This window comes from Epinephelus fuscoguttatus, linkage group LG3, assembly GCF_011397635.1.
Source record: "Epinephelus fuscoguttatus linkage group LG3, E.fuscoguttatus.final_Chr_v1".
Taxonomy (NCBI): Eukaryota; Metazoa; Chordata; class Actinopteri; order Perciformes; family Serranidae; genus Epinephelus; species Epinephelus fuscoguttatus.
In genome coordinates, this window is record NC_064754.1 from 33823213 (window position 1) to 33849946 (window position 26734).

Below are 26734 nucleotides of genomic sequence, written 5' to 3' on the forward strand. Positions count from 1 at the left end.
CAGATTGGACACATGCCATGGTGGCAGTACACAGCCGTCTGTTTAAGCTAAACTGCTTTACACATTTCTGATGTTCTGCTGCTGTAGACAGATGTGGGTGTAGGACGCCTGCAGGCTCAGGGTAAAAAGTCTGTTTGCAGTTGCATGGGCTTATTCTAAACTCTGATATCCATTTGTTATTATGACTTCATTATCACACTGTTGCAAAGCTGCCCACGACCACCCAAACTGCCACCTTCTGTGGCTCAGTTCTATGGCTGTATGTGGAGATATCTGTTGTGTTTGTGTCACGGCAGCCTATCATGTCTGTTACCATATCATCAAGAGGATGCATCAGTTTCCGCTCTGTATCTCTCCATGTGGCAGCCTTTGTTTGTGCACCCCATCAGGTTCTCTTAGTTATGTGGATTTGTATGCAGCGCACGCTGAAGAAGAGAATCTGTAATTATAAGCCACCTGAGGCTGTGCTTTGCAGTGATTTCAGAACAGCTCAAGTGTTGAATGGGGCACTGCTTGCTTCTGTAAAATAGAGATTTCACAATATTGTATGAACTGTTCATAATTAAATGTTTATGTGATTATTTTAACAAGTCATATAAGTTGAACAGCAGATGCTCAGAGATGCTACAGTAGAAGTAAGTAGTACTGGTGTAGCTCAGCCAGTCTGAAAAGTGACCAGTTGACTTCTCAGGCAGGTCAATATTACAAAGTGTCTCAAAGGGCCCACACCAGCAGTGTTTCCCCACCTAGTCGAATGTCTTTACAAAGACAAGGAAAAACTCCTCAAAAACATAAAGAAGCTACAGGGCACTCAGGAAGCACAGACCTCCACCAAGGCCAAATGCCTTATCTCACAATGTTGAAGGTATACAACATTCAGAGCATTAAATTGGCAGCACCACTGGCTAGCTTATCACTGCCTTTCTGCACTGCACCCTGGGCTGGGTGTGCATGGCAGAGCAGTACTCATACAGGATTGTTTGAGTACGGTTGTATGATCACACTATTAGCTCTGTCAGCACAGTTGCTGTTGTAAGCACTGTAGGCTGTGAGCACCACTAATGATGCAGCCTTGTCGCTGCCCACCCTCCTGTTAGCCCCTGTGACTATGAGCTAACCCCCATGTACACTGTTAGCTCTGTCAGTGCCGTTGCTGTTGTTAGTACTGTTAGCGCTGTTAGCACTGCTATAACGCCGCCCCAACCCAAGCTGGCGGGATGGCTTCATTGCCAAAGCGTAACACCCACTCTTCGGTTACCTCCAAGGTCGACCTGGTGACTGTGAGCTATACCCCCAATAACACTGTTAGCTATGTCCCCACTGTTGCTGTTGTTAGCACTCCACTGCGAGCCGACACTATTTCATGTCAGGCACCTCCATTTTTGCTTGTCCGAGGTGAGAGTCGTGTGCAGTCCTGGCCCAGGCTATGAATGATATAAATAGCAAAGTGGAAAAATAATTTGTGTATCCGCCCAGTGATTTGGATCCACTCTAAAATTTATTTGGTTTGTCCTTGGCCCATTTCGCACACTTCCACCAAGTTCCATAAAAACCAGGCCATTAGTTTTTTTTATTTCCCTAATCCTGATTACTACCAAACAGATAAGCAAACGCACAAACCAACATTCAAAGTATGACCTCCACCTCTCCATGGTCAACTGAATCTGCAGTAGTAATCACAACTGGAAATAGCAATTGCAAAAATGTACAAGTATTTGCAGGTAATAGATGAGTCAAAATAAGCAGATCAGAACAGATCTCACCTACACGCAGTCACAGTGACTTTTTGTCACAAAATCTTGGCTGATTGGCAGCACGCTGCAGCAATTAAACTGTCATCTCCCCATCCGCAAGTTTCAGTCAGGATTTTTTTTTTCTTTTCTTTTTTTTTTTTCTTTCTACAGCTCTGTGCTATTGTAATGCATTGCAATTTATGTTTCTTAAAAGCATAATTTTCTACAGAAGTAAGGGCCGTGACCCTGATATGTGCTCTCTGTGCCTGTGTTAGTCTACTGTGTTTGCAGAGTTGACTTCACCACCACCATACTGTGTGGGCTTTAAAAAAACACATTGAAGTGTTAATCCATGGTGATTTTTTCCTTCCAAGGGCAAGGCTGTACCACTGCAGATTGAATTTCAAAAAAAAAGACGTTTGTTTTGTGTTGCCATGTGTTGCCATGTGATCAAAAATAACACAACACAACTTTCATTTGGGGCGGCACGGTGGTGTGGTGGTTAGCACTGTCGCCTCACAGCAGGAGGGTTGCCGGTTCGATCCTGTGTGTGGGAGCCCTTCTGTGTGGAGTTTGCATGTTCTCCCCGTGTCAGCGTGGGTTCTCTCCGGGCACTCCGGCTTCCTCCCACAGTTGAAAGACATGCAGATTGGGGACTAGGTTAATTGATAACTCTAGATTGTCCGTAGGTGTGAATGTGAGCGTGAATCAGAATCAGAAATACTTTATTGATCCCTGAGGGGAAATTATTTATGTTACAGGTGCTCCTTGCAAGAGAGGAAAGATATATGAAAATATAAGAAATTTAAACAATAGTATTAACAAATATAGTTAAATAAACAGGAATTATTAACAAACATAAACGTAAATAAATATATATATATATACATATATATTGTAAACTGAACAAGATTATTTACACAAACAGAATGGTTGTTTGTCTCTATGTGTCAGCCCTGCGATAGTCTGGCGACCTGTCCAGGGGGTACCCTGCCTCTCGCCCGATGTCAGCTGGGATAGGCTCCAGCCCCCCCGCGACCCTCAAGAGGATGAAGCGGTTAGAAGATGAATGAATGAATGAACTTTCATTTGAAAACACCTTTTCTCCTTTTCATATTATGAGAGTATATTCTGAATAAGAGGAAAAAGGGAGAGTGACCTATCAACAAAGTTTCTCCTGTTTTAATTTTAGTTTTTTATTAAAGCATTAAATGGAATGCAATACACCATAAACCATGGTCCTCAAAATTAACAGTTTGATTAACTCGTCTCTGACACAGTTTCAGCAAAACATGATGGTTATGAGCTTTTATTAAATAGTATTTATTGTAGGGCTATTATACTGGATTGCTTTATATTGTTGTTTATGCTATTGTATCCACACCCTTTTTAGATATATATACCATAGACTTTATATAAAAATGGACAACACATCCATTTCCTTTCACTGTACAAAAATTAAGCCAAAACATCCCGCACACAGGTGCATTTGGAGCCAGAGTCTGTGCAGAGGTGATTGAGAATTGGAGCCATGGTATTAAGTTTTGGCCCATACAAATGGTAACCCAGTTGTGAGCAGTGTCATTAATCGTGAGGACTCTGACACACACAGCTGTCAATCACGACATCACACCATCTTTTTAGCATCAAATAATTATAACCAAACTTATAAAAAAAAATAAAACTCTAACATACAACAGCTTAGCTTTGGGGAGCTGTCATGCTGTTCATCTTCATATACAAGATATATGTTGTGCTGTTATAGTACCTGTGACTGATGTTCTTGCTTATCTGTTTGAGTGCCTCTGTGCACATATGTGCACATCTGTCAGTGCATATGCGTGCCCAGCAGTTCTTCTTGGGGCAGCATGTACTTTCAGCTTCTCTCCCTCCTGTATGCAAGTGTGTTGTTTCCTTGACAACCTTGTCCCAGATGCTGCAATCACCATGGGGATGGTGCTACTAAATGAGGCTGCCACCTCCAAGGGAGACGTTGGCAAGAGGAGAAGTAAGTATTGAAGATTGTTTTCAGTTTTTTGTTCATTCTTACTGTCTTTTTCTTTCCCTTTCCAAACTCTAGTTTCTCAGATTTGGAGTGTTCTGAGTTAAGCAGTTGTCAGGGGTGTAAGCAAAGTGTGTGTGTTCAAGCTGAGTGGCATTAGTTGTTAGAGCCACCTTGTAACTACCAGGTAGGTGCTTTGTCGAATGTGTATGCATGAAAATCCATGTTTTCAAGAGGATGCATCAGTGCTGGAGAGGTTAAACGTTGCATAGAAGAAACACAACCTGTTAAAGCATCAGTTCTTATAATGGAGAAAAACACAATGCAACAAGATAAAAAGTTAAGCATTTTAATGAGTTACACGAACCCATTCACCCAGATATTGTTCAGCTATAAACGTGTCAACTAATTAAAGTTTCCAATAGCCAGAGGCAAGCCAGAAGCTGAGGTATAAACATGAATTTCACCTGGCTGCTGTTGTTTGGCCTCTTTGATCTCTGAGAAAAGGCAATCCTGTGACAGCAACATTAACATCAGAAAAATTCTTTTTACATTGAGGACTTATCTGTCAGACTTACCTTGAGTACTGAGAGGATTCTCTTTCTTTAAGATTGGACTTACATTCACCATCTTCATAATCAGTAATTTACTTGCCTCTTGCCACTGGTCTTGACCACTGGAAAACAACATTTCTTGTTACTTGTTAGTCCAGGCTACACTGAATAGGTCTTTTCAACCTCCTCTTATGCTTTGTGCTCGCTACATGTGTTTTATGGGATTACATTTCTTGAGCACAATGTAATTTACACCTTGACTTTGGAACAGTAGGCACACCGGAAGATGAGACCCAGTTCCTTCAAGCGTAGACAAACTTGTTCAGAAATCATACATGCTTTGTTTCGGTTGTAATATTACTATTTCTGCTCTCACCGGAGGTCTAACAAACATGATGACCACATCTTTTCTCATAAAACATTTTCAGGGCCGATTTTTATTAAACTTGAAACCTGCACTGTTTACATCTGTGTTTAGTAGCTAGCAGTATTTTTTCTCACTGCCTCGTGTATGTGCATGAGACAAACACTGCAGGGACCCACTTATAGAAAAACTGCTTCATGGTGCTACTAGAGGTAGAAAACACTCCACAGGCTACCTTTAATGTTATTTGTATTTTATTTAAAAGCAGTTACTTACTAATTAAACAGCAGATAAAACTCAGAAAGGTGTGCCATTGCAACTATCAAGATTATTTCCTACTAAAGAAATAGTCCCTTTGAAAACTCTTAAGAGTGAGGTCTGTTGGTTACCCAGAGTAAGTAGGATAATTGTTTTTGGAAAGACATTTCTGTAGATTTTTTCAAAGGTCATTATTTTATGCAAAAACAACCATACTACCTTTGTACCTTTGTTTTAGATGATACCCTATAATCATTGTAAGCTAAATCTTGACCAACTCTTGAGACCAGCAGCTTCGAGGAAGATACACCTGCCAGTCCCTTATTATATTGTATGGTGCTCTTAAAGCGGTTACCTTCAAATGTAAATCAAGAGAAAAACTAAATGTTTCAATGTGCATTTATATGTATATGGAAATAATTGGAAAGCATTTAGCCATGAAAAGGCAACAGAGGATAGTTTTTGGGGCTTGGTGCTTGTGCTCTATTTATAATAGGAGCACTGGAGAGTAAGGTTGAGATGGGAGACTCCTGGACGCACGTACTCACACACACCATGCGTAAATGAACCATTATCGCGGTACTTTCATTAGTGTGACGTCTATTTGCATAACTGTCAATTAGCTGGAGCAGCTCCAAAAATGAGAAGCACTTGTTTCACTTTCCAGTTAATCACTGAGATGACCCCTCACCTGCCCCATAACTGCCTCTGAATACACAACCCCAGAATTTAGATATGCCTGGTGAGTGCTTGATGGTTGATGCACTTTGACTAGCAGGTAGATTTATGTGGCGTTATCAAAATGAACCTGATTTGGCTCATCAAGAAAATGATTAAGTTTGCTTGTAATTACTCAAGTTAATCTTTAGACAATTAAAAGTTGGTTATCGCAAGCTCTCAAACTGACTGCTCCTGCATTTAGAGCACAGACTCTCATTTTTTCTGAAAGGTCAAATGTTTTAATTGCTTCACATACATGTGAGAGTCAAAGTTGTTGGTATTCCGTTCAAATACCACATGCACAGAAATGCAGTGGGAATCCTGCTGGGTCTGTCTATGATCCATCCAATAAATGGCAGAAAAAAAATCCAAAACATTTTTGAGTGTAAATCAAACCCAATTTGCACTCACAGTCTGCTTCAAATTAATACCCAATTTACTATACTTACTGCCCTCTATGCCTACTGGCATGGACGTCAGCAACAAAGGTTTTTCACTCCTGTCTGTGTATGATGAATTTTTGGATGGTACCCTAGCTCTGCTTAAGAGCTTTTAATTCTTTTTGACAGCAGGTTTCATTTGGTCTGATCCTCTTACACCATGTCCTAACTGATGCAAATAGGCGTCCGCAACTTAATCAGTTTGATTGCACTGTTTTCTATTGGAATATCCAACTGTTTGCGAATAACTCCTGTCGCTTGCATTGAAAGTGCTGCAATTAAAGAGGAACAAGTGATTAGCAGGGTTGAAATGAGGAGTTATCTATATGGTAGCTCATTATATCACGACAAAAACCTAAATAGGTTGGCAGCTGGCTGAATGTAAATTGGCAGGGAGCATTTCTGGTAAGTTTTGTTGGTTGGGATGCTCACTTGCTGTTAGGACACCGTTACACCTACCTTCCAGTGGAAGACAGTTCTTGTGATATTATCCTGTTCTCTCTACATGATGTGTCCAATCCATCTCGACCACACTCTTATGATGATGTTGTCTTTGCACTCTTGATTGGACCAGTCAAGTGGTCGTTGGTTGGAAATGGTGGGCCAGAACATATGCAAGAGTTTTCTGAGGCTCCTTGTGTGGAACGTTGGAGAGGTCACCCCCTTTCATTCTCCAGTATTTTTAGCCAAATAGCAGGGTAGAAAGAACACAGCTATGGCACAGTTTTAGCTTACTGTTTATGCTGTACTGAGGGGACTTACACACATTGTTTAGCATTCTAAAAGTCTAAAGTCTTGTGTTGCTGAGTTGGCGTTCTCCTCATATCATATCTTGAGTGCTTTCAAGACATACAGACTCTTATGTTGTGGGTAGGTTTGCTTCATCTACCTGTATCAGTGCGAGGTTTGATACGTTGAACTTCATCAACTCCATTTTCTTGAGACTGATTTCCACTCTTATTTGCTGCGTGAAGATGCTGAGGTGGGATTTTTTTTTTTTTTTTTTTTTTAAGCAGCGATGGATGTGGGAGGCCAGTGCCAAGTCATCTGCAAAGACGAGATCTTAAAGTGTGGAAAAAAGGTAACCATCTGGTGCCTCTGGGTTGATCTGAAGGGGTTCTTTGCATCATCATCATTGCCTAAAAACTCTTGATAATGAGAACAATCTGTTGTTTGTGCTCTGCTCTATGATGTTGCTCGGTGAAACTCTGGTCAACACACCTTCGTCTTCTCTGGAAACCTGCTTGTTCTTTCTTGAGTTGTTTGTCTACTATGCCTGAGATTCTTTGCATGATGACTTTTGCAAAGATTTTGCTTGGAATTGTCAAGAGTGATTCCACACCAGCTGCTCGAGGAACCCTTCTTGGGAATCTTTAGAATTACAGCCCTTGACCAGTCCTCAGGTATCTTCTTCTCCTCCCATATGGCTGTCAAAAGAGTGGCTGAAGTAGTGTGGCTGAAAGTGTTGGTTGTACCTTAAACAGTTCTGCAGGTTCTCAGGTTATCTTGTCCTGGGGCTTTTCTGTTCTTGAGGGACCTAATGGCCAAGATGATTTCTTCTTCATTTTGTGGTGCAGTATTAACATCAAGGGCAGCCTCTGCTACCTGTATCTCAACCTCTGCTGTTGGTGGTGGTCAGTTTAGGACCTCAATGAAGTGTTCTGCCTGTAAGACCTCTATTTCTGACGCTGATTAACCATAGCAACAACTAATAATGCAATCACCATGTATTCACAATTTGTAAGCGAGGAAGCTTTAAGGCACAGCTCAGTGGAGACCAGAATGCCACTTATTAATGACGGAAAGAGATTCTGAAACATTATCTAAGGCTGCACATTAGCTGAATCATAAAAAGATCATTTGTGACTGTTACTCACAGAATTAAAAAAAAATAATTGTTTTATGTCCAAATGAATGCTGTTGGGAACATTATACTTAAAACATTAGTTAACTACTTTAATTATAAAGTGAAGTGAATTTAGTTATAATGTTAAATAAATGGAATGACACAAAATCATGCTCTGAGTGAATTGAAAATAGAAATCATCTCAGCTGGTGGTGGACCACTACAGTAGAGGCTGCAGATTAGCTCTTCTGAGTACACATACCAGAGCAGGTGGAAAATATAATCAATATGGATGATATCGCCAAAGATTTCCACAGTCCCAGCAGTCATATACTTATGTGTAAGTGTCTCATTAAATGTGTAAAATCCCACTTGTGCAGCTGCAGCTTTATTAACATCGTTCCTATTTTTGTTTGTCATGAAATAAGTATTTTGTTAATTCAATATCTCTGCTTTTTCTTTCTTAATAATATACTGTGCACAAATATTCCTACAAAATGATGTATAGAAAGGTAAAAGTATCCCCTCTCAGTCATCACTTATGACCCAGTAGAGTGTAGAGCTGTCGTACTTATCTGCAGAAACCCTGCACTCTGCCTGTATTTTCTTATTTGCCTCTTCTTTTCGATGTTCAGGAAGTGCCTGGGCACAGCGTGAGGTAGGGACTTTATAAAAAGTAAGTGACCAGGTGCCAGACTGTAAACTGCATGCATCCAAAGGAGGAGGCTACAAAAGTAGCGGACAGGATGCAGAAAAAAACACAAATATAGTGAGGCGAAAAAGCAAGCAGACAAAGCTTCAAAAATGAGATTGACTCTGGGGTTAACTTTCACAACTGAGAATACCTGCACATCATACCTTCGTTACTGTTTTTAATCAAAATCTTGATCACATATTCTCTTACCTACTCACTCTTACAAAGCTCTGCATATTTGCACCTGCTCTTGAAAGGGTGGAGAATTTTCTATGCAAACCTGACCCTCTTGCAAAGGCTTAGTCAGTCCAGCAAAATGCACAATCAGCCACAGGAACAGCAGGTGGTAGATTTGCACTTCACTGATTACACTGAAGGTGAATCTCAGATCACAATCAAACTTTTAGGCCAGTGTGTCTCTGGGTGCATAATGTGTCTGCAGCTTTGCGTGCCCGAGCTCAACCAGCCCAACCCCAAAAAAACGAGAGAACCGTCACCTTATCATTGTAGAGGAGTTTGAGTGCCCTAATGACCCTAGGAGCTATGCTGTCGGGGGCATTTTGCCCCTGGTAGGGTTTCCCATGGCAGATTGGTTCTGGGCGAAGGGTCAGACGAAGAACGGTTCAAAAGACCCTTCATGATGGATAAAAATGGGGACACGTGGCCCCGCCCTGGAGCCAGGCCTGGGGTTGGGGCCCGTGGGCGAGCGCCTGGTGGCCGGGCCTTCGCCCATGGGGTCCGGCCGGGCAAGGCCCGGACCGGCTACATGGGCTCATCCCCCTGCAGACCCACAACCAGCAGAGGGATCCAGAGGGGTTCGGTGCAATGTGGATTGGGCAGCAGACCAAGGCGGGGGCCTTGGCGGTCCGATCCTCGGCTACAGATGTTGGCTCTTGGGACATGGAATGTCACCTCTCTGGCGGGGAAGGAGCCAGAGCTTGTGGAGGAGGTTGAGCGCTTCCGGCTAGATATAGTCGGCCTCACCTCAACACATATTTCCGGCTCTGAAACCCAGGTCCTTCAGGGGGGTTGGACTCTCTCCTTCACTGGAGTTGCTCCGGGTGGGAGGCGGAGGGCCAGGGTGGGCTTTCTGATAGCCCCCAGACTCTCTGCCTGTACGTTGGGGTTTACCCCGGTAGACGAAAGGGTTGCTTCCCTGCGCCTTCAGGTCGGGGAACGGGTCCTGACTGTTGTCTGCGCTTACGCTCCGAACAACAGTTCAGAGTACCCGCCCTTTTTGGAGTCCCTGGGACGGGTGCTGGACAGTGCCCCGACCGGGGACTCCATTGTTCTGCTGGGGGACTTTAACGCTCATGTGGGCAATGACAGTGGGACCTGGGTCGCAGGTCAATGATTGACTTTGTAGTCGTATCATTTGACCTGCAGCCATATGTTCTGGACACTCGGGTGAAAAGAGGAGCAGAGCTGTCAACTGATCACCACCTGGTGGTGAGTTGGATCAGATGGCAGGGGAAGACGCCGCGCAGAACTGGCAGGCCCAAACAAACAGTGAGGGTCTGCTGGGAATGCCTGGTGGAAGAACCTGTCCAGATGATCTTCAACTCCCACCTCCGGCAGAGCTTCGACCACATCCCAAGGGCGGAGGGGGACATTGAGTCTGAATGGGCCTTGTTCCGCTCTGCCATTGTCGAGGCGGCGGTTGCGAGCTGTGGCCGCAAGGCTGCTGGGGCTGTCAGGCTGAAGAAGGAGGCCTACAAGGCATGGTTGGTCTGTGGGACTCCGGAAGCAGCTGATGGGTACCGGCAGGCCAAGCGGAGCGCAGCGGCAGCAGTCGTGGAGGCAAAAACTCAGGCGCGGGAGGAGTTCGGTGAGGCCATGGAGGAAGACTATCGATCGGCTCCAAAGAGGTTCTGGCAAACCGTCCGGCACCTCAGGGGGGGAAGGCGGCAACTTGCTCACACTGTTTACAGTGGGGGCAGGGAGCTGCTGACGTCAACTGGGGACATTGCCGGGCGGTGGAAGGTATACTTTTGGGAGCTCCTCAATCCCACCAACACGTATTCCAGTGAGGAAGCAGAGACGGGGGTCTCGGGGGTGAGTCGTCCAATTTCTGGGGCAGAAGTTGCTGAGGTAGTTAAACAACTCCGAGGCGGCAGAGCCCCCGGGGGTGGATGAGATTCGTCCTGGATATCTCAAGGCTCTGGTTGTTGTAGGGCTGTCCTGGCTGACACGCCTCTGCAACATTGTGTGGATATCGGGGGCAGTGCCTCTGGAGTGGCAGACCGGGGTGGTGGTCCCCATTTTCAAGAAAGGGGACCAGAGGGTGGGTTCCAACTACAGGGGGATCACACTCCTCAGCCTACCTGGTAAGGTCTAATCCAGGGTGCTGGAGAAGAGGGTCCGGTCGATAGTTGAACCTCAGATTGAGGAGGAGCAATGTGGTTTTCGTCCCGTACGCGGAACCGTGGACCAGCTCTTTACCCTCGCCAGGGTGCTGGAGGGGGCATGGGCGTTTGCCCAACCAGTCCACATGTGTTTTGTGGATTTGGAGAAGGCTTACGACCGTGTCCCCAGGGGCATCCTGTGGGGGGTGCTCCAGGAGTATGGGGTTGGTGGTCCCTTGCTAAGGACCAACCAGTCCCTTTACCGAAGGAGCATGAGTCTGGTTCACGTGGCCGGCAGTAAGTCGGACCTGTTCCTGGTGAGGGTTGGACTCCGCCAGGGCTGCCCTTTGTCACCGGTTCTGTTCATAACTTTTATGGACAGAATTTCTAGGCGCAGCCGAGTGGTGGAGGGTGTCAGTTTTGGTGACAGGAGTATCTCGTCCCTGCTTTTTGCGGATGACGTGGTCCTCCTAGCTCCATTGAACAGTGACCTCCAGCTCTTGCAGGGACAGTTCGCAGCCAAGTATGAAGCGGCTGGGATGAGAATCAGCACCTCCAAGTCTGAGGCCATGGTCCTCAGCCGGAAAAGGGTGGATTGCCCACTCCAGGTTGGGGGAGAGGTCCTGCCTCAGGTGGAGGAGTTTAAGTATCTCGGGATCTTGTTCACGAGTGAGGGTAGGATGGAGCAGGAGATTGACAGGCGGATTGGGGCGGCGTCAGCAGTGATGCAGGTGCTTAACCGGTCCGTTGTGGTGAAGAGGGAGCTTAGCCAAAAAGCGAAGCTCTCGGATTTACCGGTCGATCTACGTTCCAACCCTCACCTAGGGTCACGAGCTCTGGGTAGTGACCGAAAGAATGAGATCGCGAGTACAAGTGGCCGAAATGAGTTTCCTCTGCAGGGTGGCTGGGCTCAGCCTTAGGGATAGGGTGAGGAGCTCAGACATCCGGGAGGGACTCGGAGTAGAGCCGCTGCTCCTCCACATCGAGAGGAGCCAGTTGAGGTGGTTCGGGCATCTGGTAAGGATGCCTTCCGGACGCCTCCCTTGGGAGGTGTTTTGGGCGTGTCCAACAGGGAGGAGACCTCGAGGCCGCCCCAGGACATGCTAGAGGGATTACATCACCCGGCTGGCCTGGGAACACCTCGGGGTTCCTGCGGAAGAGCTGACGGAAGTGGACTGTCTGGGCTTCTTTGCTGAGGCTGCTGCCCCCGCGACCCGGACCCGGCTAAGCGGAGGACGACGACGACAACAACGTAGTTGATCAAGAATAACGGGGCCTCTGAACTGCAGAGATGTTGTTTAAAGTTCCAGCCAAGGCAGCTGAATAAATTATGAATAGTTTTGTCACTGGTAGCCTTGCAAAATTAAAAACAGATATTCCAGAAACTGTGTTACCTCCATTAGCGAGGAAGATGTTTGTACTTTCCTGCAAGTAGCCCTTGGTGTTGTTGTGGTAATGCTTCACTGTAACATGTCGAGCTCCCTGCTTAATGCAGTCAAGCAGCTTTCCTCAAAAGTCTGAGCAGGTGGCACACAATGTAAAATACAGCATGGAGGGCACAGAGGGGATGATTAATTGATGTGAAAGCTGTCGTGGAGTTTCTGTAAAATTCACTCTCTCCAATGCTAAGAGGTTCAAAGTTACTGTGAGAAAAAGTTTAGCTGAGGGAGCATGCCATTTTATTTTTAGGTGTAGTCACTGGTGGCTTCATGTCATGGATGTTAATATATAAAATGACAGACAGAGAACTGGAAATGACAGAGTCCAGCTTTAACATGCCACGTGTAGGACCATTGATATGTGCTGTCTTGTGTGTGTGATGACACATCTCCTGAATGACAGCTGGTCCCTGACACCTCATGATGAGTCATCTCTGGACATGTTGAGCACAGTTCATCACTTCAAACGGGAGGTGGTCACTTAACCATCCTAATGACATTCTTGCTTTCAACCTTTTCTTTTACTGCCCGAGAAGAGTTTTTGCATAATCTCTAGATTATGAGAAGGGGAGTTAGATATTAGATGGCTCGTACTGATAATTACCTCAAACACAGAGACACAGCTACACACAAGTGGATTTTAATTAGGGTGGCTGTGATGAGAAAGCAACTCGAGAAGCCTTTCAATTGCCTCTGTGAGGCCACACACACACACACACACACACACACACACACAAATCTAAAGATTATCAACTTTTTGTTCCACTTTACCCATGAGTTCTCCTTTAGATGTTAAAGCTTGGCAATTAAAATGATAATGACTTTATAACTACCTAAAGACTCGTTTCTCAGTGTCAGACTGAACAAGAACAGCCAGACATCTACATATACACACAGACACACATGCATTTGATTTCAGATAACCGTCACCTGTGTAAGGCTGAGACATCACGTGTACAGCACAGAAGACTCATTTATCAGTTTTCTCTCTGCTTCATGATTTTCAACAGGTCTCTCCCTCTTCATTTCCCTGTTCATCCTTTCACTCTTACTCAGCCTCTCCTTTCCTTCCTGCAGAAACGTGCATTTTTTATTTTATCAGCTCCTTTAAATTAGCCTCATTCTTTGTGTAACCATCACCTGCTAATTTGAATAAACTGAAGCAAACACATCATGCAGATTACATGTTACCACAGCGCAAGCAGACTAATGCTTACAGAAACCTGTTACGTAAAGCACACAGAATATGCAGACACAAGCTTGCATAGAATAAACAGTTTTATATCCCACACACCGCTGTCATTTGGTTGACACGCACACGCACATATGGACACACAAATTAAATAAGTGCATTATAAAGCAGCATAGCGAATAGTCGTCTGTCAGTAATAGAGAGAGGATTAGGCTTGAATGGTAGTGTAATCACTGGTTGGGGGGTGTTAAATCCCTGGCATATAGCTTCCATACTGCTGAGTGCAGCTACGGGAAGTTATCTGCTGCTCCCATGGGCATCTGCACCAGAAATCACAGCGCATACACTGTTTCCCAGCAAGGGAGTTACTGAACTAGTAAATGGAGTTACAAAATCACTACATATGCAATATCAGTGGATGTGGAGGGGGGTGAAGCATCAAGGAGGGGGAGGAGAGAATGGGAATGGGAAATTGAAGAGTCAGGAAAAAGTGAGATGGGTCTGTGAAGGAACAAAATACAGTAGAGACAACTTTAAAGCAAGGCCGCAACCCAAAAATTACCATGTCTCCCTGGTGGAGTGCCAGCGTGCTGTATAGCAGCACCAGATGTCACGACAACAGAAACTTATAGGAGTCAGAATTGAAATCCAGCCAACTATGGGACATGACCTCAAAATGCAAAGACTTGTCTTCCCTATTTTGCGAGACTGCAGATTCACTGTACCTCTCACAGATCCGTGAAGAACCAAGGTATAGAAAATGGATGTTGACTTGTTTTTTTAAAAAAGTGAGAATGAAATACCGAAGTGACAGTAAAAAAAAAAAAAAAAAAAAAGCAAAACAAGGAATAAACACAGTTTGCTATCAGTGTTCAGGTATTGGTCAGGACATCTCTAAGAGAGAGCAAAAGCACATTAACATGCTCTACTTGAAAATACTGATATATCATTTTAGTTCAGGGGCCACATACAGCCTAATAACAGGTAGACATCACTTTCAGGATGGCTGTAGTGTGAAATGTCCTGAACTCAGACATTTCAGTTATTGTCAGGAATTATGGAACAACTTTTTTGAGGTAGAAATATAGGACTTTTACTCTAAATACTGTTACAGTAAAAATACTTGAGGTTTGTGTATGTATGTTGTCAGACATGTCCTCAACATCAGGAATAATCATTCCAATTTTTATTTCCAGCAACCAAAAAAATCAAAGAATAAAGACATTTCCCTCACAAATTAGTGGTATTTACTTTTTAATTTATAAGGGACAGTGGCATTTAGTGACTGCCGGCTTGACAGCAGGTCAGTACTAGCTGTAGCTGGGTAGCTACCTCGCTAACACAGCTAACAGATATGATGAGCGTGAGTGACATGACAGTTGTCAGCGGCAGAATTATATTTCACATTTAATGAAATGGAATTTAATGAAATGAAATGTTTATTAACTTTCCAGCGATGTATTTCATAGTTTGCAACTATAACTGTAGGCAAATCGTTTGACTCTGCTTCACCGTCTCAGCTCTAAGGAGCACCTCGGTGCCGTTGCTGAGAGTATAGTAATGATGAGACCACCCCTCAATATCGTAGGTTCGATCATCTCTTAAAGGGATAGTGCACCCAAAAATGAAAATTCAGCCATTATCTACTCACCCATATGCCGACGGAGGCCCTGGTGAAGTTTTAGAGTGCTCACATCCCTTGCGGAGATCGGCGGGTGGAGCGCCTAGCACACCTAATGGTAGACGGCGCCCCAGACTAACGTCCAAGAACACAAAATTGAATCCACAAAGTATCTTCATACTGGTCATCCATAGTGATCCAAGTGTGCTGCAGCCGTGACATAAAAAGTTGTTTCGAAAAACGTCATATGAGCTCTGTTTTTAGCCTCACTGTAGCCTGTAGCTCTGACTGCTTCTCTGTGCTCCGCGCTCACGTGTGCACGCTCAGGGTGATCGGTGATGCACGGTCTCTGAAGAGCAGCAGTCTCGTCAGTACTGATGTCAAGATTGTCAAGTGCAGGTATCGCCAATTCCCAGTCTGAGCAGCAAAGACCTTCCTCATCCGTTGGCATTGCTTTGCATTTGAAACAACTACACCACCAGGTTTCCAGTGCTCGACTCCGGTATTCTGCAGCTGGCTGAGGGTGAGGCTCATGAGCTGCGGCGGCTGCTTCGTCCAGCAGCCTGAGTTCCGTCCGTATACTCGGGCTCAAACAAATACGGCTCAACAAAGAAATGCTGTTCCTACTCAATTTCAAAGTCTTCAGACATGTTGGGCTGTCCTTTGCTAAAAGACCGTAGTGCAAATTATCTTTTAGCTCTGTGGTTACTGTTGTCTCTCCCTGCGGTGCACGTGTCACGTGATGTAAACACGGGTGAGCAAAGCTCATGCTTTCGCTGGTCTGGTGCAGGCGTGCACACGTGAGCGTGGAGCACAGAGAAGCAGTCAGAGCTACAGGCTACAGTGAGGCTAAAAACAGAGTTCATATGACGTTTTTCGAAACAACTTTTTATGTCACGGCTACAGCACACTTGGATCACTATGGATGACCAGTATGGAGATACTTTGTGGATTCAATTTTGTGTTCTTGGACGTTAGTCTGGGGCGCCGTCTACCATTAGGTGTGCTAGCCGCTCCACCCGCCGATCTCCGCAAGGGATGTGAGCACTCTAAAACTTCACCAGGGCCTCCGTCGGCATATAGGTGAGTAGATAATGGCTGAATTTTCATTTTTGGGTGCACTATCCCTTTAAGTACAGTCATTCGAAGGGCCAGATGAGATCCTCTGACATGGGCCGTATGTGTGACACTCCTGATTTAGAGGGAGTATGTGTAATGCTCATGACTTTCTTAGAAATGGTTGAAATGGTAAAGAAACAGGTTACGGAGGTTTCATTAAACATTTACCTACAGCCCCTGGTTCACTTGGAATTAGGCAGTGTGAACATTAACAATCCAAATAAAAGAAAGGCTGCAGGCTTTTTTGTCCCAGTTTGGCATAAAAATAATGAAACAATTGTGGGTGGTTGCATCCAGAGACTGAGTCAGTGAATGTCTCCTGAAGCTGGGTGCTAATCAAAGAATAAACTGCGAGGAACCATTTAGAATCCCAATATCTATTCATATTTGTCCTCCTAATGAGATAGGCTTAACTTGATATGTTTATTGGCTCCCTCATGCTGGGAAAACGTACATTTATTTTTACCATGCCAATATATCATGATTTAAATTGAGCCAAGTCATACAGTCAAAAGAGGGATTACCACCTTTGTCATTGAGGGAAATCATTCAGCTTAAACAACTTGTCATTTCGCCAAGGTCATAAATCACTTTCATTAGCATGCTTGCTGCGTGTGTGTACCGGAGTGTCATTATCCATGGAAGCATACTAAGATACCTCTCAGTCATAATTGATGAGCTATGGGAAATACATCCAACTATACTTAATGAAGATACACAGACGTTCTGTCGCTCATGCACTCGCAGGCACATACGTAGATGTGGCAGCTTAGGGGACACGGGCCATAGGGGCACTCCCTGGAGACGCCCTCTCAAATATGCAGTGCTCTCCATCATGTCACTCAGTCAATGTCACACACACATGCACACACATGCACACAGGTTTGTATAACAATACTTGTCAGGTCACTGTGTTGAATTAGTTATCATTGTAACCTTTATTTAACCCCAGATCTGTCCTCTCACCTCTCAAAAAATTGTATCCAATGTGAGGAATGACAAAGTGTTTCGAAATAATCTTCCCACACGGCTGATGTCCTGTGGTCCTCACAAGAATAGAAGTAGAAGAAGAAGCTTGCACACACATACACTGATTGCTGAGTGGGCCTCCTGTGTGTTTGTGTATGTAAGTGTGTGTGCCTGCGGTAGATGCATTAGGACCTGAATAACATCAATTGCTGTCGCTCCCTCTCACACACACAGCACAATACAGCCCCTGAGGTTTGCGTATATGTGCGTGTGTCTGTGTGTGTGTGTGTGTGTGTGTGTGTGTGTTCACTGATTCCTATGTTGAATTGTAAATGTATGAGTTGTGTATGAATTGAAAGAAGAAAGGAGATGTTGGAGCTGACACTGAGCAGTGACAACAAATGCAGTCATGCACACATGCACTGTGGATCAGAGAACACACACAGAACATGCAACCCACTGAGGCCCTGAAAATGAATGACAGCACACACAAATTTACACTTCCAGTCTGTCATACATTTTGCAAGCCTTTTGTTCCGACGTACAGAGCCTCTCTGGGGTCTCATGGTAGGAAAAAAGCTTGGTAAACTTGATGTGTGTATCTCTATGAACGGATTTGTAAACTGTGCCCTTGGATTCACAATTGGAGTGCACAGATTTGTAATCGGAGCCCCTGGATTTGTAATCCGAATGAACTGTTTTGTTAACTGTGCACTTAGATTCCCAACCTGTGCACATGGTTTTGCAATCTGGTATTATAACAGAACATAGATTTAATATGAGCCATGACATAGCAGCCCATTTTGTAAAATACAACCGAGATATTAACAGAGTAATATTCTTTATCAGTCTGTGTGTGGGTGTGTGATTCATGTCTGTTATTTACTACAGAAACTGTTCAAATTAAAATTCTAAGGCCCCAAAACACCTCTCTCTAGCATGTTACTACACGATTCTGTTTTTCCTGATATGACATTGGCTTTTATGGTGCTGGATATATCACAGTCAGAATTATTTGTCTGTTTAATTCATAGAGCTCATGGCAAACACAGAGATCGTAGTTCAGGCGAGGGGATGGGAAAGGTTCCATTCTGAGAGACTCAGTGACATCTGTGTTCGTCAAATGGAAATGGGTTCAAATGATAGATACGTTTATCTTTCTTATGATACCAAAACATGCATATTTGACATTTATAGAGACCCCAAAATTGCTGGATGAAATTGGTTTAGATGTCAAATGTGTGTGACCCAGTCATAAGGATACCACCACATACCAACTGTGAATCACAGTTTACAAATCTCTTTACACTGATTTACATATCAAGTTATTTTTCTACCATATGGCCCCAGAGGGGGTCCGCACTGCCTCCTCACCCCCTCTCTCACTTAAACTTACTTAAACACACACATACACACACAGTGAGAACAAGTATATATCTTATTATTTAGTCTCCAGCAGCCTCATTTATAAACATTGCATAGACACAAAAGAAGACGTACACCACTTTCTAATAGTGTTGCACGGTATACCGGTACTAAAATAGTACCACAGTACTAGAGTATTCCAAAAGGTACTATACTGCATTTGGAAAATACCGGTACTTTGAAATTGATTCAATTCATTAATTTAGTTAATTTATTTTACTCAATTATGCACACAAACGCCTTTCTTGTTCCTATTGGAGCACAGATTGCGCAAGTGGTGTGTATGACAACACCTTTATCAACATTCGCAGCTGGCGCATGTGAAAAAAGACAAGAGAAAGTCTGCCTCGCAAAGGGAGACATCACAAGACAACACAAACTTGGTGGGACATTTGAGTTACCAAACCGTGACGTCCGTACCGAGGTACTGACCGAACCATGATTTTTTTGGTACCGTTACACCCCTACTATTTATTGTTCTAAAGGTTTGTATCCAAAAAGAATTTTCCTTAGGAAAAGTACTGAAGAGTATTGAAAAGTATTGAAATTCATATTGGTATTGGTACCGAAACAAAGATTTTGGTATCGTGACAACACTATTTTCTAAGCAGACTTTGGGATGAATAAAAATTAAGCTTGACCTCTACAGTAACTCTGACCGATGCGTACGCACATGAACTGAAGAAATGAAACACAGCAGAGGAATGATACTCGACTAACTGTATGAAAATGATATAATTGTACAAAATGAATTTGAATTTAAATTTAATCTTATACCAACACTGTTATGAAATTGATTTTTTTATAAATAATGAATTAATTTGAGCCGAATGCCGCTCCTGTGCAGCAGCACATTGATGTGATGTGTCATAAAAACACAAGGTATGGATAAAAATAAAACTATTTATTAATTTCTCTTAATGCACAGCTAATTTTACACAGAACAAGTCAATTTTATTTTTATTGCACATTTCACACACAGGTAACTCAATGTCTAGTCTCATTTCAGCTATCTCACAGATTGACTTGATGGTGTCTCAAAGGTTGTAGGTCTGCATCTGTCACAGCCACTGGAGGGTTATGACATGCCCCTTTTCAACAGTCATGGGCTTGGCTTGGCTTGGCTTGGTTTGGTTTGGTTTGGGCCATCAGCCCAGCACAGCAGGGATTTACATTTCCACTACAACAGGGCTACCCTCTTGAAGGTGTGTCTTAAACTGATGATGGCTTGTCTTGAGTGATGACGTTTAAAAGCAGCAGGCTGATCTATGGCTAAAGTCCCCTGTTATCTTTGTTGCATGTGTTTTCCACAGCATGGCAGGTTTACCTGTTGGAGGTGAGCTGTTTGCAGAGGTGCAGTAAGAGCCTGTTGTCTGCAGCTCTTCATCAACGTCTCACTATGACTGTTTCTGCTTTTACTCCTCTTCCCTGCCTTATTATTAGACTTTTATTAGATTTAATTTCCTATAGATTCTTCGCAATAAAAGTTCCCTATTATTTTGCTATGTGTAAACTTTCATTGTGAAGCAGCAAAATAAGGAGATGTTGTTTTTGAGTAGCAACTTCACACAACTTTTAATATGGCTGATAGCAGATATGAAAAAGTAAAATAAAGCAGATATGTAAAGTAAAAACAGGACGCAGGAGAGAAACTACAGAGATTTAGTTAGAAGCTACAAAAGTACTGAGAGCTGAACACACAGAGACTTTTAAGGACACCTTTCTCTCTGGTCTCCTGCAGACAGAGGTGAGGAGAGTCTCGCAACACACAGGCTTCTTTGTGGAGGAGAATGGGGGTCAGTGGGGGTCGTTGGGGTTGGCTGCAGTCAGCGAGACGTTACCGCTACCCACTTGAGGTCTGGCAGCCTGGGTTTTGGACCTACTCCAGAGAAGGTCCATCTCCAGCGCACCTTGGGGTGGCACAGCGCGTCTAAAGTGACAATGGAAACACAAATGGGCACGGCATGACTTTACTCGGCGACCAAGAGTGACAATGGAAGAAGGGTACTGGGGAACAATGGAAATGTTGGGGCTGGGCGCATTCGGTTCCTCCTCGGCTGCAGCACCACTAAAAAGGCATATCTAATTTGTTCCTCTCATTTTTACTTATGTTTACTTTCATTACTTAATCGGGTTTACCCACTTTTTAAACAAAGGCCTGCAAATGTTCCAATTATTGCAGCGAGTTGTACATCAAAGAGGTTGAGCTTCGGGGTCCTCTTGCTCCCACTTGTTGCATTTTGTCTGTGAACTGCAATGTGCCTTTGGCTTCAACTTTTATTTCGGACCACTTTTTTTTTTTATTTCACTAAAGGTCCAACCCTCTGAGCTGGCAGCATTGGATCATCACTTGTTGCCACTCTGAAGCCTTTTTTGCATTTGCAATCCCCACACTGTGTTCAACCAAACAATATGTTCTTCCTTGCTTGTACCTCAACAAGTAATTTAAGCTCACAGCGGGAGAAACTTCTTTTTTACCATCATTTTCTGCATGTAGTCAGTATCTTTCAATAACTGACTGTTAAAGGCCACTATGGGTGATAAGAGGATGGGACAACAAGCACGCTCACATGTGCCAAATTTCAAGCTGATTGTTATTTATTACAGGAAATTTGCAAACGCGCTGTGTTATGAATCTGAATATTTTGTGGCATATACACTTTAGTGTTGTGTACGTTAGCACCTTCTGACGTGAATTCCACGCACAGTTTTATAAATGAGGCCCCTGGAGAGGTCCTCATTCTAATCCCTGATTAACAATATCAGTCGGTGGTGACAGTTTAATTTAACACAGTGCCTCTCAAGGATTAGCCGCTACATGAGGGGGTGTGCACACACTCATACGCCCACACACACACACTCACAATTCCCCTGCAGATTAAAGATCATGCTTATGTATATTTCACTTTAGAATAGCCACTGAGGAAATAAGATGATAACAGTTTCAAACACAATTTTCTGCAGCACAGCAGAGTTGATGATGAGGAAGAGGCAGTGGCACATACTGGGTTGAGGGATTGTCAATATAAGGGTAATATTAAAAGCCTTTGCCATGATGAAGAGCCTCAGGTAATGTTTTAAATGTCCATTCTGCCAGCACTTTAGCAAATGTCAAACATTCATTTTTTTCATCATGTAGCTGTGGTAGGTAGGTCTGTGTCGCTGCTTACATGTGTGTGTTTGTGTGTTGAACCACAACATGGAGAGGGAAGGATGCTTTCAGTGTGCACCATGTCTAAACCCTGCAAGCACATTCAGTTTGAACGGAGATCAAACAGAGAGTTGCATCAGCGGTTATAATGTGCGTGAAATGATTTAAATGGTTGCCTTTAGCCAGGAATCAAATATTCTCACAGGCCATTGTCTAATTATTATTATGCATATATCAGGGTGTCTGCAGGACCTGCGAAAAGTTGGGAAAAGATGGAAATTCTAAAGTGTAGTTACAGTGACTTAAGTTTGAAGATCATGTTACAATGTCTTCATGTACTGCTTTGTTTTTAACTTTGGTTATATCTGTGTGTGTGTGTCTTTTTCCAGTCATCTGCCTGGTCGGCCTTGGCCTGGTGGTGTTTTTCTTCAGCTTCCTGCTCTCCATTTTCAGGTCCAAGTACCATGGATACCCCTACAGGTAACTATAGCAACTGTGCAGCACCACAGTACAGATGCTCACACAAGTTCCATCCAGCTTACTCAACAGTTATTCCAACACAATATACAATGAATCTTAAAATCACTGAAGTTGACATAAAATCGCTGCAAAGTTATTGCAGACACAGTGCAAAAATCCAGGCCAAAACAGGATCCATCCATTCCCATTATTTCATTGATCCTACGACAGCTGTTCGATTGGAAACAGTCCCTCCAAAATGTACAAGCCACAGCTCCAAGGCTCTTTCTCCAGAAGCTAATCTGACAGCTAAAACTTCAACAGAGATTTGCAGTCTGTGACTTTGTTGTTGCAGCACACTCAATATAGTACATTCACATGTGTTTTCCTCTTTACCCTGAATATTAGAAATCATGGCTCTATCATGGATGATTTTAGTAGGTCATCATATAGTGAATGTGTTTGGACACTAAATCCCTTCAGCTTAGTGAGCCAGAACAGCAGCAATTTGGTCCCACTTTGAGCTAAAGGTCGCCACTACATAAAAAAGATTTAATGTGCGCCAGAAAACACTCCACAAGTCCCCAGAGTCTGAGTCCAATACATCGTCTCTGGAGCCGCTGATATTACAGCCCAACACCACAACACCTCCAGCTGCAGAAAGTCACCTCTTGAGCTAAAAAGGATTCATGGTGTCAGGGGCACTTCACCGGGGCAGATCATTTACTATCATGGGGGCTTGAACCCTGTTGTGACCTGTGGTTTGAAATAGGATCAAAGCCAGCTCAGTGGAGGGGCTTAAAGTCCAATAATTGCAGACTTTGATGGAGAGTTTAGTTGTGGTATGAAACTGGTAATGCTTTATTTCACAAGTTTGTATCGACAGAATTGTTTCCCCTGACTCCCAAAGGCTTCCTGAAAAGGAGTCTGTAAAGAGAAAATAGGGACGTCTGTGAAGGAAAACATCAGTTTAAGGTTTATTCATCATTGATCTATTATTGGAAACATTATTCTTTATACATGTTGAATTGTAGGTTTGCTTGTCAACAAGAGAGTCTAAAATATTCTCCAGGTTATGCTAGCAAGTAATTGGAAAGGGGAACCAGCTGACTAATGTCTTTACTTTCTTTATATATTTCCTGCTGTTAATTAATTGATACAACAATACAAAAGAAAGATTATGATGAAATTTATGCTAAATGTGATTTGTAGAGCAGTTAATCTGTTTTTTGACTGTACGTTGCTTGGTTCATTTTCCAGAACCTATCCCAGCTGACATGGGTACAGGCAGGGTACACTCTGGACAGGTGTTCTGGCAACAATTAAATCGTAGGCAACTGGACTTTGATTTTCTAGACAAAATCAAAGCCCAGTTGCCTACGATTTAATTGTTGCCAGAATGGAATTGACCTGGATAAATGAGAATATCCACAGACTTATCTCTGGACAGGTGGCTAGACTATTGTAGGGCTAACATATAAGCGCCCTTTCCACACTTTACACACTTTGGGTATGATACCTTTGGAACCAAAAGTAGCCCTTCAGACATGGTACCTAGACCCTAGCATTTCCACCGCAAACAGTACTCTTAAATGTGGGCGAGGTTGTTGTCACTCACTGCTCCGTCCAGCACTCGCTATATTTCGTCATTACCAGTGACACAGATGGAAGCCTACATCTTATTTATCGTCCACAGAACAAGGCTGCATGCCAACATTTTCAGAACAAAATAGAACAGGCTGCAGTGAAAGTATCTCTCCATGAGATATTTAAAAATAGCAGGTTTGTGCTAGGGATGTAACAATATGGAAAATTTGCTATCTCGATTATCGTGACCAAATTATCACGGTAAACGATAATATTGCAATATTTTTTTAAGCGCTGTAAAATGTCCAAAAAATAGATACATTGAAATAACTTCACTAAATCTTGTAACTTCCATATCATACTAAAATGTTAACAGCCAAAATCTTATATTAAAATGAAACTTTCACATTAAAGGGGCAAGGGATTGGCACAGCAACAGAAAAATTTATTTTAAATTAACACAATATGGAAACACATTACAGGAGCAAAGCTTATTTGTCTGGTGCATTTTAACAGTCAGCAAAATATGTAAACAATTTATATATTAATTATTTATTTATTAGCACGAGAGGAAAAATATATATAAAACAAAACAATGCAAGAGTAGAACAAAAAACATACAATATATAGAATAGATATCACAAATGTGCAGAAGAAACCAAAAAAAACCCAAAATGCAATGGTCATCATTACACAGAATAATTCACACATTAGAAGTGTGCATGTGAGTCAGAGGATTACCTGTATGAGAAAAGGAGTGCATGCTCTCGGTCAAAGGTTAACACGGCAGCATTTTATGTTGTTTCCTTGAGCTTATGTCGAGAAAGCATAACTGGCCGTCTATATCGATTCTAGCTCGCCATACAATAACCATAATCACAGTCATTCAATCATAGTTGATCTCAATTAGCGTTACGTTACGTTGGTTTATATTCTGTCGGCTCCGCTCAGTGTTTTCAGCTCCGTTTCGTTTTGAAACACTTACAACATAGATGCTAATACGGCTATTAGCTACTCAGCTAGTAGGTCCTAAGTGTCTTAAACGGAAACGGAAAACCTAGTCGCCGTTTAGCAGGACAGATACAGCTCAAATGTCCCGTATACGTCGAGAGTTACACATTATGACAATCTTAGTAAAACCGAAGTCCCTCACACAATAACTGACGTTTGCATGGCATAACTTGCTTTGGCTGTAAAGCTGTGGATGATGGTCACGGAGATGGGCCAGCAGATTTGTAGTGTTGCTACCCTTCGCAGCAACTTTCTTTCTGCATGTTCTGCACACAGGATAGTTGTCCTCCACCAGCTGTCCCTCTGCATTCTTCAGAAACCCAAAGTACGCCCAGACCTCAGACTTTGTGCGTTTAGTTGGGGGGAAAATGTCCTGAGTGTTGCTGTCACCACCTTCCGCCATGTTTTCATTCTTTGTGTTTACACATGCTACGTATTCACGCAGCGCCTGCATCGCGAGATTTGAATGAGGCTGTTATTACATATCCTGATAATCCACCACGATAATGCAATTAATTTAAACATAAACGGTAATTCTTACCGTGTAAAAATTAACCGAGATTTACCGTAATATCAGTAATTGTTACATCCCTAGTTTGTGCATTTAGTCCTTCTCAAACGAGCTTGGGGGACTAGTGTTGCCAGAGCCCACGGGAACAATGCACCATGACACCTGCATGTCTTTGGACTGTGGGAAGAAGCCGGAGCACCTGGAGCAAACCCACGCTGACACAGGGGGAACATGCTCCACACAGAAGGGCTTGAACCAGGAACCCTCTTGCTGTGAGGCGACAATGCAAACCACTTTATCACCGTGCCGCCCCACGTTACTTTGTAAAAAAAAAAAAACTATAAAACATAGAAACATTTGGTCTGTTTTTTAAAACAAAACTAAGCAGTCAGTGCCATCTCAGAAGTCATACTGCATATTTAGCAAGCATTTCAGCAATTTTGCCCAAAAAAATGCCTCCAGAAACTTCTTGAACCTGCAGTATCTAACAAGATAATCACAATACAATTTTTTTGTATCCTCAAATGTATTGTGTTGTTGTGCAACACAAGCCACAAACACAAAAAACCCACTTTATTTATAGCCCTGTCTTCTTCTCTCCCTTTTCTCCTTTTCTTCTGTACTCCCTTTAATCCTCCTCTGTCTCTCAGCTTCCTTATTAAGTGAAAAAAGACTGAAGAGGAGGTCAGAGGATGGCAAAGAGGCAGTAGGTGAGGAGAAGTGGAATCGAGAAGATACTTGAAGAGGAGGAGGCAGCTTCACTGTTGAGTCTAGAGTGCATGGTGGGGTTTCTTTTTTTGTGTGTTGTTTTTTTATCAACTCTTGTCATAAACTCTGTAAGCTGAATAGAAAATAAATTATTCCTTCTTACACTGGAAAATAAAGGTGTTTGGCATGTCTCTGGATTTTTGTCTTTTTTATTTAGATACCTTTTAGTGGTTGAATATTCTGTGTTGCTGGGTATACTTGTGACTGTGGTATGCTGCTTTTAATTCATATATTGGATCCTATTTATGAAAACCATTGCAGGTGAAGAGAGATTAAGAGACAACCGAAGTCACAAAGAGTGAAGGTGACATCAGAAGACAGGAAGTGAAGCAGCAGGTTAAAAGTTGAACACAGAGGCACGAGTTTAAGTTTCTTGTTTAGTTAGTAGGAAAGCTTTTTTAACCAGGTGTAACATCTCTGTAAATGACATCTTTTCAGGTGCTTGTCACATATTTGGTGACAACACATTTGCAGCTGTCGAAGATAAAGATGCTAATCCCCAGATGGTAAATTCCTGCCTCAGCTT

At 43.1% G+C, this 26734-nt stretch overlaps 1 protein-coding gene across 1 annotated transcript in view; it reads left to right on the top strand.

Annotated features, from left to right (window-relative positions):
• Window positions 1-26345, top strand: part of tusc3 (tumor suppressor candidate 3) — a 101529-nt gene extending 75184 nt beyond the window's left edge. Inside the window, exons 8-10 of the mRNA XM_049572413.1 lie at window positions 3667-3741; window positions 22262-22352; window positions 26091-26345. Of these exons, the coding sequence (XP_049428370.1) occupies window positions 3667-3741; window positions 22262-22352; window positions 26091-26106 (182 nt within the window). The 3' untranslated portion in view covers window positions 26107-26345. The remainder of the gene's footprint in view (window positions 1-3666; window positions 3742-22261; window positions 22353-26090) is intronic.
• Window positions 26346-26734: the final 389 nt, after the last annotated feature.